The sequence below is a fragment of the Rousettus aegyptiacus genome, unplaced genomic scaffold, assembly GCF_014176215.1.
Source record: "Rousettus aegyptiacus isolate mRouAeg1 unplaced genomic scaffold, mRouAeg1.p scaffold_m13_p_6, whole genome shotgun sequence".
In the NCBI taxonomy this organism is placed as follows: domain Eukaryota; kingdom Metazoa; phylum Chordata; class Mammalia; order Chiroptera; family Pteropodidae; genus Rousettus; species Rousettus aegyptiacus.
Window position 1 is genome coordinate 57741737 of NW_023416309.1, and position 12494 is coordinate 57754230.

The 12494-nt window shown below is 57.3% G+C and overlaps 1 protein-coding gene and 1 pseudogene across 3 annotated transcripts in view; one reads left to right on the forward strand and one right to left on the reverse strand.

Moving 5' to 3' along the window:
• The window catches only part of DOCK1 (dedicator of cytokinesis 1), a 326782-nt gene that overhangs the window by 257543 nt on the left and 56745 nt on the right, over nucleotides 1-12494 (forward strand). For all 3 annotated transcript variants that reach the window (XM_036222878.1, XM_036222880.1, XM_036222881.1), the window contains 2 exons: nucleotides 5196-5274; nucleotides 10428-10528. In XM_036222878.1, the coding sequence (XP_036078771.1) occupies nucleotides 5196-5274; nucleotides 10428-10528 (180 nt within the window). The remainder of the gene's footprint in view (nucleotides 1-5195; nucleotides 5275-10427; nucleotides 10529-12494) is intronic.
• On the reverse strand, nucleotides 6243-6361 carry LOC118604709 (annotated as a pseudogene).

The window sequence follows — 12494 nt, forward strand, 5'->3', positions numbered from 1 at the left end:
TGTGGGTCCTCGTGGGACGTGGGCCGTGCGCCGGGCAGCTGGCCCGCCGCCTCCCCACGTGGGCCCCATGTCCTCGCTCCAGCCGGAGGGGACCTGGGATGCTGGCCTGCCCTCTGGCCAGTCTCAGTCCGGGATTAGCCACGTCTTCCTCCCGATTACACAGCTGCGGCCATTTCCAGCCTCACGAGGACCTCTCTTGATTTTCAGTATTAATGTTTATCAGTGAGATGACTCATAACACCGAAAAACTTCCCTTCACATCCTGTGTTCTAGTTCGAGGCAGCGCTGTGTCCTGCATTGATGAAGGTCCTGGTGGTCACTGACACTGAGAACAAGCCTTTGGAATGCTCTACGCTGCGTGTGGTGCCCCCCCGCCTCCCCCCCCCCGCCTGCCCCCCCCGCCTGCCCCCCACCCCCCGCTACCTGTGGTGCACAAAGGTTCCAGTTGCTCTGCATCCTACATAACTTGTTTTCTGTGTGTGTGTGTGTTTGTGTGTGTGTATGTGTGCACACACGCTTGTGTCGGGTGTGCGCGTGTGTGTCTGCACACGCTTGCGTCGGGTGTGCGCGTGTGTGATTTTTGCGTGGCTGCTCCCTCCGATGTGCTCAGTCGGTTTGCTCCGTGAAGAGGGTTCGTGCGGCACTGATGTTGTGTGGCGCTTTGCAGAGCTCTGCGCCCTTCAGAGAAAACGACGTTTTATGCCACGAATGTTGTGCAAACACTTGACTCAGATGCGTCTTGCACGCACCTGTTTTTACACGCTGGCTGATGAGCCTGCTCACGACGTGCGATTTCTCCGGGGACCTGGCATATCGTCTGTTTTCAGTGCAACCTGAAGACGGGCAGGAGCCGGCCCCGGAAATGCTTCCGGTGGGAATGTGTACCTGGGCAGAACGGGACGTGTGTGCGTGTGTGCATGTGTGTGCGCGTGTAAGTGCCGTGTGATGGACCACGTTCTCAACCTGAGGACAGGAGGGGGGAACGCCCGGCGGCCGCCAGCGACAGCCCCCGAGGCGCGGTCTGGACGCGCGGGGGACGGGGGACCCTCCTTGGGCGTGGGAAGGGCTCGTCCCTGGCCAGAGCCTGGGTCGCCGGAGCGGCCTTGCCCCCCGCCTGCCTCCTCTCCGCCACGCGACACCCTGCCTTCCCCGGGGAGGATGCGGGGAAGGAAAGGCAGCTGAGGCGAGAGAAGACGGGGCGGGGATGGCCAGGAGTGTCGCGTCGGGAGGCAAACCGTGTCCCTCGCGAACGCGCTTTTCCTTTAAGTAGGACAGTCAGTCGCAGCCTCGCCATAAAATTGATTTATTGTGCGGAAATAATTTCCGTAGCAGGGGAACTAATTTGATTGTGTGGCATAAAGAAAATGTATGTGGGACAATGGGGAAGAATAGAGCCAAAATGAATCCAATATATTTTAATCTCCGTAACACATATCGTATTTTCAATTAAGAAGCCTAACATGCACGTGTCTGGGTGGCGGGGGCTTCCCGGGCCCTTCGGCGTGTGTGTGTGGGTGAGAGGTCACGCAGCATTAAGAAGGCAGGCGTCCGTTAGCGCGGGGTCACCCAGCTGCCTCTCGCCAGTAGCAGAAGTCAGTGCCTCCCGTCGCCGCGGCCACGTGTGGGTGGCAAAGGTGGAGTGTGAGGGCGTTTTCTAGACAGAACAAGCAAATCCTGGATTCCGTCCCCTTCACCGAGCAACGCCCGCTCCCTGACGCCGTGGGCGGCCGAGAAGGTGGCCTGCGGGCGGCCCCGCAGAGCGTCGCGCCCGTGCGTCTGCGCGGCTTTGTGCTGTTACCGGCATCTCAGGGGCGTGGGCCTCTGAGCGGGGAGGCCGGGCCTTTGCTCACCGCCCCTCGCCTCAGGCCTTCCAGGTGGAGGGGAAGTCGGGGCGCTCGCCGCGTCCGCTCGTCCTGGGCCTCCTTTAATCGTCGTTCGACCTGTCGGGCGGATGCGTCGGCATTCGTAGTTCGTAGTTCGCAGGCAGTGAGAGCCGCCTCGCGGGCTCCCCCTGCGGAGATGTGCAGCACCCAGGCCGCTCCTGCGCCCGCTCGAAGCTCGCGGCTCCTCCCAGCGGTGACGGTGACGGGGCCTGGCTCTGCAGACTCTCGGGCCTTGACTCCCCACCCCCTCCCTGTCTTTAGCACTGACGTGTGATTAGAAGAGCTTGAAAGAAATAAAGAGGTCATTAAAAAAAATAATAACAACAGCAGAGAAGGAATCTGGCAGGGAGAGCAGAGGCAGATGTGAAGTTAGGTTTAAAAAAAAAAGTCTATTTTGAGCCTTTGCAGAAGGCGGGGGCCGCCGACACGGGGGGGGGGGGGCGTGCGGTGCAGGCACAGAGCAGTTGCGTAAGCGGAGCCAGCCGCCCCCGCCCACCCAGCCGCGTGGCCGGGAGCACGTCAGGTTCGATAGCATCAGATCGGACACCGCGGACCAGAGGAGGGACCCACAACAAGGTCAGAGCCGGGCTACGGGGCTGGCGGCCATGAGGCAGCGAGCACCCTGGGAAACGGGCCCCAGGCAGACGGGGCGAGCAGCAGGTGCACGGCCGTGAGCCAGAGAGCACCCGGGAAGTATTTACTGGACACTCAGGGTGGCTGGGACAAAACACCCTGCTCCACCCTGTTCCGAAATCTCTCCCGTGGTCCCCCATCCATTCCCAGCCGTGTGTTTACACGTGGGCTCGGATCCAGTTCCACACGCACACCCCGCCCGTGCCCTTTCCCCTGGTGTCTGACCTCCTGGCACTCGGGGTCCCTGAGCCTGAACCCAGGACCCCAGCTCCCCAGAGGAGCCACTCTGGGTGCGTCTCACGGCTGTGAACGTCGCTCTGCGTGGCGCCTTCCACGCCGTGGCACCAGCACCCCCTCCCGTCCCGCTCCCCATCTCCTAACCGCAGCCCGTCCCCACCCTTCCCCGACTGGCGCTCCCGGGCGCAGACTGGGCGCGGCCTCCTTAGAAACGCAGGGGGCAGGTCGGAGCGGGAGCTGGGCACAGGCGCAGCTTTTAAGCCAGAGGGTGAGACACTGCAAGCGTTGAGAACAAGACGTCGAGAGAACGTTTCCCGACACACGAAGCGTATGTGACGTTCAGAGCTCAGTGTCCGTAACTGGATTTTCTCGGGCACGCGCCGCCCCCCCCCCCCCCCCCCGCACGCCTGTGATTTCTCCTTCCGCGGCTTTCTCTGCAGAGGGGGTAGTTGGTGCCGGAGACCACGTGGCCTGGAGCATGTCGCGACAGTCTGGGTGCTCTCCTGGGGCATAGTAATCACCCCGTAATAGTAACGCGGGTCCTGGCAAACATCGTCATTGCCACGGAGGGCTGGAGAGAGGGTCTCCCCAAAAGCGTGTGAGGGCCCTAGGGAACTCTCGTGAACCCCAAGTGCTAAAACGGAAGGAAAAATGAAGGGGAAAAACGCGCCGTTGCCCCCACTCTCTGTGCCGCCCGAGGGCCCAGCCCGGGATGGCGGCGCGGTGTCCTGTACCGCCGGCCCGGGGGGCCTCCTCTGGTTGCTGGGCGTGGCGCAGTGCTCTCCGAACGCGAGGGTCAAACGGCCAGGGCCGGCCGCCTTCTCCGTGGCCGCACATCTTCCACGGGAGGCTGAGGGTGCCCCGGAGACCCCCGCCCATGGCGGGAGGGCCGAGGGGGCTCGCCAGGCGTCCTTACTCACGAGGCACGTCCTGAATTTAGTGATTTTGTCCTGGTCCTGTACTCACTTGTCAGGATGCCCTAAATGTCCTGTATTCAGCTTTTTTCCAATAAATTATAAAATTCATTTAATCTTTGCAAAACCTGGCCTCCCTGCCCAGTCGGCCCTTGGCGCACGAACACGACCAGGATCCCCATGTCCTACGATTAGTGTCACTTAAAACACGCATTCCTCCTTCCGGCTCTATGCAGTGTCCCCAGAGAAGGAGTCGGGTCACGCCGACTACAGTTTTCTTCAGTGACTAAAACAGCAAACCCCGCCCCGGGCCGTTCGTCTCCCCTGTTTTTGGTCCTGGGTCCCCCGCTGGGTTTCTCACAGGGAGGATGTCTGCGCAGCCCCTCCCTGAGAGCTGCCCGCATCAGGAGTGCGAGAGGCTGCGGCGACGGGGGCCGTGGAGCAGCAGGGCGTGGCGGGAGGTGGCGACGGAGACCCCCGTGAACCCCCCGCAAGAGGCCCCCTTTCTGCTTCCGCCCATGCTCACCGGCCGTTAGTGGCTCCGGCACAGCCACGGGCAGGGGTGGCCAGGGACAGGCAAGGCTGGCCGGAACCAGGAGCTCCTCTGGGCATGCGTAGCTGAGACCATGTCCTCAGAGGGCAGGGCTTCCTGGCAGGTAACCTAGATTCCTGCTGCTGGCTGTTTCCTGCTGCATTAACAGACAAAGCGTACGTAATGCAGTTTGTTGTCTGTGACCTGACGCTGATTCCTCTTGCATCCTCCCTTTGTGCAAAGTGAGGGGTCACCGAAAGAGAAGAATGTGGAGGGCTGAGCTTGGGTACAGTCAGCACTCGTCTGCTCGATGAGCAAGCGTGCGAAAGACTGAGCACTCCAGAGCCGTTTGTGGCAGTTCAAACTGCATGTGTTATAGAAAAGCCAGTCGAGGTTTCACATTCACAAAGGATGGGCTGCTTGACTCAGTGCTTAGGACTGTACATTATCAATGAGTCGATATTCCTGCTAACGCTCTTGTTAAATCACTCTCATACGCATTAAAACCTTTTTATTTTATTGAAACAAACAGTGATGAACAAAATTAGCATTTGGAATATAGGACAGACGATATGGAACCAAGTCACCCTTCCACGCTGGAGTGTAACGGCGCCTCCAAATGCTTAACTATGAGGAGCAGGCTGAGCAAAGACCAATTCGATGATGTAACATTAAGACACTGTGACTTGAGAAAAGGATTTAATTTGCACCTTTTTTAAAATTAGGATTTCTAGCGATACTTTTTATATTGTTACTTTCCGACACCGTTATTTTGGTCTGTTTCTTTTATTCCGCATGTGCGAACCTCCTTGATTAATTGGGAGAAGATCTGCGCGTAATTGTCTGGGGTTTTCACTGGCAAAACCTTGGCCCTTTTCACAGGCGTGGAGACTTCCCTTTGCAGACAGTCTCACGTTGTAGCTAATTGAAATGCCAAACCTATAGAGATGCCAGGACCTAAGTGTGTAATTATGTAATTTTCTCCTGATCTTTCAGAGTCTTCCTGCGAGCGATTAATCAGTATGCAGATATGCTGAACAAGAAATTTCTGGATCAAGCCAACTTTGAGCTACAGGTAAGAGAAGAGGTAGACATGACTCTTGTTGGGAAATCATGTTAAAACACAAATTGGTCGTCTGAGCCAATATCTTTTTTCTCTGATCTTCGAACTGACTCGGTCTCCCCTCTGAGGTGTGGAAATGGCATTTATGATTATGCGCCATCGGAACCGAGGATGGCAAAGTCCGCCTTCGGGGTGTCTGTTCGGTTTAGCAAGGAAGGAGATGCAGCTGCTTCCCAGAGGGGTACTGAGTCAGCGTCACGAGTGGGGACTCTGGGCAGGGAGGCCCCTGCGTCTCGGGTAGTGTGGCTGCCGAGGGTGTCTCAGGCCGTCCTCAGGTGCGGGGGGCAGGGCCGGCAGAGGCGGCGAGCTGGGTCGGCATCGCTGAGCTCCGGCTGCTTCTAGAACTGTGTTCCCTGACACGTCCTCTCCCGGCTTCGTGCTGCCCGCAGTGGCCTGTGCCAGGCGGAAGACCCCACCGCAGCCGCCTGGAGCCGGGCCAGCTCGACACCGGTTTCAGTCGTGCCCCTTCCGTGGCCGGCGTGTGTGCGCGTGTGCGCGCGAGAGAGGAGGGCGGCTCTCGCGTGGTGTGGCCGTCCGTGCGTCTGCCGCGGCTTTCAGTCCCACTGCCGTCTGCATGTGCTTCTGCTAACAGTGATTCTGTCGTTACTGTTAAGTTTCAGTTACTAAAGTTTGCAAATAAAAAAGAGCAGCCAGACGCGGATGGCATGTTAGTTTCCTGGCAGGATCGTTCACAGAGAAGGAGCCCGAAGAATTTCCGTCCATCCCTGGGAGGTCCCGCTCAAAAACATGTCGCAGACGGCAAAGGTTAAACACTGATCACATCGCCCTGTGCACGGCCTCCTGAAAGCTTAGAGCTAATGTGATGCTTAGGTTAAGGTTATCAGATTCAGTTCTAAGGTGCCTTTGCCCTTATTTTTTTTTATGCTTTTTTTTAAAAAAAAAAAAAAGAAGAAAGAAAACACCTACAGCACCTGGTCTTCCTCGGTGGTCTCCCATCCAAGTACTAACCAGGCCCGACCCTGCTTAGTTTCCGTGATCAGATGCGATTGGGCGCGTTCAGGGTGGCGTGGCCATAGACACTTTTCTGCTTTTTTAACTTTAAATTTCTATCTTATCGGCATTATGGAATATCATATACCAAGCACTACATGTCTATAAATGTTATTCTTTCACAATTAAATTTTTTTTTTAGTTTCTCTGCTTAATGCTTACTTATCGTCACATGTCCTAACACATTAATCTAGTCTCATCCTAGACCGCGCATGCAGCGTGAAGCAGCTCATCTAGGAAGACACGAGAAACCTTTTACGATCTCTCGTCCCGCGCGGGGCGACTGCCCACCAGCCGTCGCCTGGTCCTCCCGACGCTCTGTGACATTCCCGTGGGCCTCCGCGGGCTCCCTTTTGGCTTTTAACGTGGCTTGGATCCCTCCCTCTCTGTTTTCGGCCCTGTCCTATGCCACGACATAAACGCACCCGCATGCGCGCAGGCCCGTGGCCCACGGCCCTTCGCGGCCCCGTTAGCTCTGCTGCCCGCCCGCCTGACGCGCACATCCTGGCTCCCCCGTCGCTGTCGCAAAGGTTCCTGGGAGCGTAATTGCCGGGCCGAACGGGAAGAAATTTTAGTTTGATGGACAGTGGTAGATGCCCCTCCTTAACTGCCTGTGCAATTTGCAGCCCCACCGACCTTTTTAAAGATAAGCCATTTTCTGAAATCTTCTCCACTATCCATTTCTTTAAAATGGCGGATTCTCGTTTTTCTTGACTTTCTCTAATGGCCAGTTAGGCCGAGACCACGACTGGCCGTGAGCGCTTCTGCTGCTAACGTCCTGATCGTTTCCTGTCCTGCTTTTTCTGCAGAGCTATTTGTCGTCCCGTTTTCTAAGTTGAAATTCTCGATGTAGCCTAGTCATGGGTTTAGTTTCATCATGTAGAAATAATATAATTCTTCTGCAGTCACATCTGCCATTTTTTTGTGGCTCTTGCATTTTAAATTGTGCTTGGCAAATCCTTCTTTGCCTCGACGTTACCGAGTTAACTGTTTTTTCGTGTAGCTAGTATCGGCTAATACCTGTACAATTCGGCTTTGCTTTTCCTTTCTTTTTCTTTCTCTTTAACCTCCTGATGACTGCTCGGTCTGGGATTTCTGTGCTGTTAGGGATGAGAGTTTAATTTCACGTTCCTCCCAGTGCGTAGGCAGGTTCTGCTTTCCCACCGTTAACATACTTGCGTAGCGTGTGTATTAATTCCGTTTTCTCTGCTATCGCCTTCTGCTTGTACACCGGGTAGGGCTCCCGGGGCCCTGCTGCCGGCGTGCCAGTGCAGGAGTCTCCCGGCTCTCCTTCGGTACTTCCTGCTCCATGTAAAATTCAAAATCAGCTTAACCTTTTTTTAAAAATGCTGCTTGTATTTTAAGTGGGATTCCATTGAATTTACAAATCGAGATAGGGCAGATGTTACAGTACTGGGTGAAACACTTTGCAGCATTTATTGTCCCGTCCCAGACAGGAATATCTAGGTCTTTCGCGTGTGTGCCTTCGTTAGCTTGTCTCATTCTGTCCCTGTCCGCCTAGCACGTCCCCGGCCGGGGAGGTGTCTGTGTGTCTTGAGCGTGGCTGCTGTGCGCGCGGGCCCCTTTATCCCAGCCTGCCACGCCCTCCGCAGGTGTGACGTGCAGGGTGGGAGCACCTTGACCTTGGTGGGCGTGAAGTACAGGTGGAATGTTGTCTGCTGAGGGAGCAAAGGGAACCACCTTCACGGGGGTGCTTGGCAGTGCTGGTACCGTACACTTCTCCTGCGGCAGGCTTTCCAGGAGACTGTCAGGCTCAGCAGAGAACAGATGAGGAGGAGGGAGAGGGAGGAGGGAGAGGAAGGAGGAAGGAGGAGTTAGCGGAGCTGGAGCTTAGGAAGCTTCATGTTGCTGTTCATGCTTTATGGGCAGCAGGTGCACGTTAAACCCCCCTGGGTCTGGGCACTGCAGAGTCACATTTTGGCTGTGCCCCTGATTCTCAGGACATGCCCCATGTGTCCAGTGACTCCCACCAGTGCTGGGACAGGGAGCGTGGCCTGGAGACCTGGGACAGGACGGCGGTGGGAGGCGCAAGTTGTATTTTTTGACCCAAGCACCCTAAGGGGGCTGAAAAAGAAAGCGCTTTTGTGGGCACCGAAGGAGTGTGGCGGCGAGGTTCGGGGCGCCTCACTGGGGGACCCCCCTGCCTCCACTTCATCCACAACCTGTGGCTTCGGGACAATTGAAGCCCAGCACACTCTTTCTTATATTCATGCTTTAAGATTCCACTTATTTCACAGGTAACTAAGAATCAAGACTGTTAACACCTTACTTTTGCGTAACTCTTTGCAACTACCTCATTTGATATAATAAATATTATCCCTGTTTTGGAATTAAGAAAAACGACACCCACAAACTTCTGGGAAAGTGTTTCGAGCGTGGAAGGTGTGTGGGGTGCGGTGGGAACCCCCATGGTCCAGCTCCTCCCACTGGTGCAGTAGACCTCGTGTCCTCTAGTAAGAGAACGGTCAGCCCCCAGGCAGAACACAGCCTCTGCTCTGCGGCCGAGGAGCATCCGCGACAGTCAGACCCCCCCGCCCCCCGAAGCCCCTGCTGCGGTCCCTGGGGGAAGTCCCCAGCTGCCCGTCACACCCTCCGGCGCCTCCCCGCCAGAGCGGGGCTGGCGGAAGTGCTGGAGGAAGCGTCGCAGAGTTTTAGTGTTGCCTCTGGGATGCCCCCCGGCTCGCCCATCGATTACGGGTTATTACTGCTGCATCACTGACTTCATGCCCGACGTGGGGTCCCCCCACAGCCCATGCACCATGGGGCGCAGAGGGAGGACGACTGAGTCCAGACTCTGACACCCGCCATGTGAGGGAGAACCGAGTGTTCGGGGGACAGATCGTGGTGCCATGCAGGCAAGGAGAGGGCAGGCTCACCTGGTCCAGGTGTGCCGAGACACCTGAGGGTAGCCTGGGATCTGATGGGAGGCTGGGGGACAGAGAAGCGAGGTGGTCGCTCTTCCCCGGGGGTCTGTTCTGTCCCAGAAGGTCTGGGAGGTTCGCAAAGGGTTCTCGCTGAAGCAAGGTGGCCCAGGGTTGGTGCCAGTCCGCATTCTGGGCAGTGGGTTCAGGAGGGGCGCAAGGCCAGACACAGCAAACAGGCCCCAGACCGCTCTGGGGGGCGGGGGGGCGGGGAAGGACGGTGCCCACATGCACCGCACAGCAGCCCAGGACTGACACACACGGGCTGGGCTTGGGAGGCGCCGATCAGGTGAAAACTGACCCATGGCGTGCCGCGGGGCCGGGCGCAGGGCTGACTGCGTGATTTGGTCTGACGGGACGGGGGAGGGGACCAGGCCCAGGGTCCCGGGCAGTGAGGTGGATGTCTGTGCCATCTATCGGAGGCCAGTGAGCAGGCCAAAGCACCTCCCTGTGTGCTCCGGGAAGCCTTCGCTCCTCTAAGTATCTTGACCCCGTCCTCAACGTTGCCATAATCGGGGGTTCTGGTTCCATGATTTCAGGCACCTACCCCTAGTATCGTTTCTCGCTGAAGAAACCTCATGACGGCAAGTCTCTGCTGCCGAATCCAGACACACGTCGCTGCACAGGGCAGGGATTTGCGACAACACGGTCACTTCATAGTAAATGGTCTTTACACCACGTACTGGCTGTACGTCCCTTAAATATACAATGTTTGATTTCCTACATGTTCTCCTTAATCGTCAAGCGTTTATAGATGTATTTTTAGTATCAGAACAAATCATGAATTATAGACATCCGTGCACTGCAAAGTTAGGGCTGCCACCTCTCACGCGTGTACTTGCCCTTGGAGCCGTCAAGGTAGGCACGAGGGAAATCCCCATTTTCTGTGAGCAGACGGAGGCGCAGCGAGGTGAGGTGTTTGCCCAGGTAAGTGGCTGAGCTGGGATCCGATCACGTGCGCTGGAACGTCAGAGCCCGCGCTCAGCCCCGCGGTTTGCCGTGGGCGGCCCGTCAGCGGCACGCACGCGCTCAGCGTGTTCTTTTACACCCTTCAGACGTGTGTGCCGGGCACCTGAGAAATATCTGAGCATTGTTTTGAGACCTGATCTTGAGCCATTCGACACCTTAGCCTCTCCTCTTTTTGGTTTTCAGCTGTGGAACAACTATTTTCACCTGGCTGTCGCTTTCCTCACGCAAGAATCTTTACAACTGGAGAATTTTTCAAGCGCTAAGAGAGCCAAAATCCTTAACAAGTAAGTCTGCCTCCAGCCCCGACATCACAGGCAGGAGCCTGTAACTCTATTAGCATAATTTTCGTGTTCTCTGTAAGCCAACCCGGTACAAATTGAGATGTAATCATGGTGTAATGAGAGGTTGGTTTCAAATCACGAATTGGGTATTGCCTCTTACAACCCATGAATCAAGATCTAAAATTTCAGGATTCATTCTGCTGGGTTCAAAGTCAGTGCAATTCGAGACTATTAGCGCTGCGCAGAGTGGGCGTTTGGGGAGATAATTGCTTCCCCCCCTCCCCCCCCCCACTGGTCTGATGTCACGCCACGTGTGGGCTGCATTATTACTTCATTCTCTGATGCCACTTTGAAAAAGGGAGCTGCTGACGCGAGTTCTTGGCACCGATGGGTTCGCGGAATCGCTCGCTGTGGAGCTGGAGCTGTCCTTCTCTGTGAGGGGTCACCCCTCCCTCTTCCAGGCGGGCGACCTCAGGGCCGATGCCCATGGACCGGCCAGAAACCCCTGCCTGGCTCCTTCAGCTCGGCCCCCTGCGTGGCTCCTAGTCCACTCCCGAGAAAGGAGCTCTTGCTCCGGTTTCTTCCCGGCGTCTGGGCCCCCTGAGGGCCGTGCCTCCTCTCCCTACCTGAGTTTCACTAACGTCTCACTTCTCAGGGTGCCCCTCTCAAAAGTGCTCCTGGGGTGAGTTCTCAGGTGGCTCCCAGGTTGCCGAGTCCTCAGTCCCCGTTGGTCGTATCATGACACCTGCAAAATCGCGACCGTTCCAAGGCCTTGCCCACCCCCCGCCACTCCCGGGTGAGAGAGCCCAGAGGGAGCTGCCGAAGGGGACAGGGACTCAGCTTGTCTCATGTCGTGAGTCTGTAGGTCCCTGGCAGGGTGAACTAAAAGCACGCCATCCCCGGGGAGTAAGTCATTCCAGCAAATTTTTACTGAGCGTGTGCCGTGTGCCGGTGGCGTTCTAAGCATCCGTCACATGCCGTCGTTGGAGCACGGCCCCTGACCGTTCATTAGGGTCTCGTGCCGCCCTCGTTTTCCAGACAAGGAAGGCGAAGCACAAGGGGAACGTGGGCAGGGTCACACGGGGTCATTCTGACCCAGGCGGTTCAGGGCCCACGACATTGACCTGTGCTGCCTTTAGAGCCGTCCGTCTCTGCTCCTGTGCCCGTCTAAGTAACGAGCGGCTGCCGCCTTTCCCTCGGGCTTCCTCCGCTGAGTGACTCCGGTCCGTCGGCCGTCGATGTGGACGGCGGGGGCGTTGGCGCCAGGGTGGGGCTGGCCCGGCGGGCGCCCCGCTGGCTGCTGGGAAGCCGTGCCCGGCAGCCACGGCAGCAGCCCCTCCTCGGAGCCCACACCAGGTCTCGCCGCTCGCTCTGGCTCACGGGGTTCACTCCCAGTGGCGCCTCCTGGGACCTGGCTCAACGGGAACACTCGCGCTTTGCCCAGCTCGCGTGCCCTCGGGGCTCCTAGGTTAGGGGTGGCTCCCGGGGGCCATCGCTGTCCTGGTTGTTTGCTGTCATGGTGACGGCTGTCTGCAGTAGACACAGCACACCTCATTCGCAGCCACCCGTGTTGTCCGTCCCGCAGAAGGAGACCGCGGGGGGCCGCAGGTGGCGTTGCCTGCCTGGCTGTGTGCAGGGCTCACTGCGAGGCCCACACCCTCCTGCTCCAGCGAAGGCAGGACCCCTTCTCTGCCAAGCACGCAGCGCATCCAGCCCTTCGAGATGCCCTTGGGAGAAGCGAGTTTAAACCGGAAACCGGCCTTTATAAGGCTGGCATCTCCTTCGGGGAGTTTTAGCTAAAACAATTTGATTTGGAGAATTTTCAGGCCGGGTGGGGCGGCCTGCTCAGGCCAGTCCTCTGCTTGGCGTGGGCTTTAACAGTCTCAGCTCAAACATCGGCGTTAACCACGCAGGCCGAGGACGCCAAAGACAACGCCTGCTTCCCTCCAAGCCGCACACACTCAGAGGC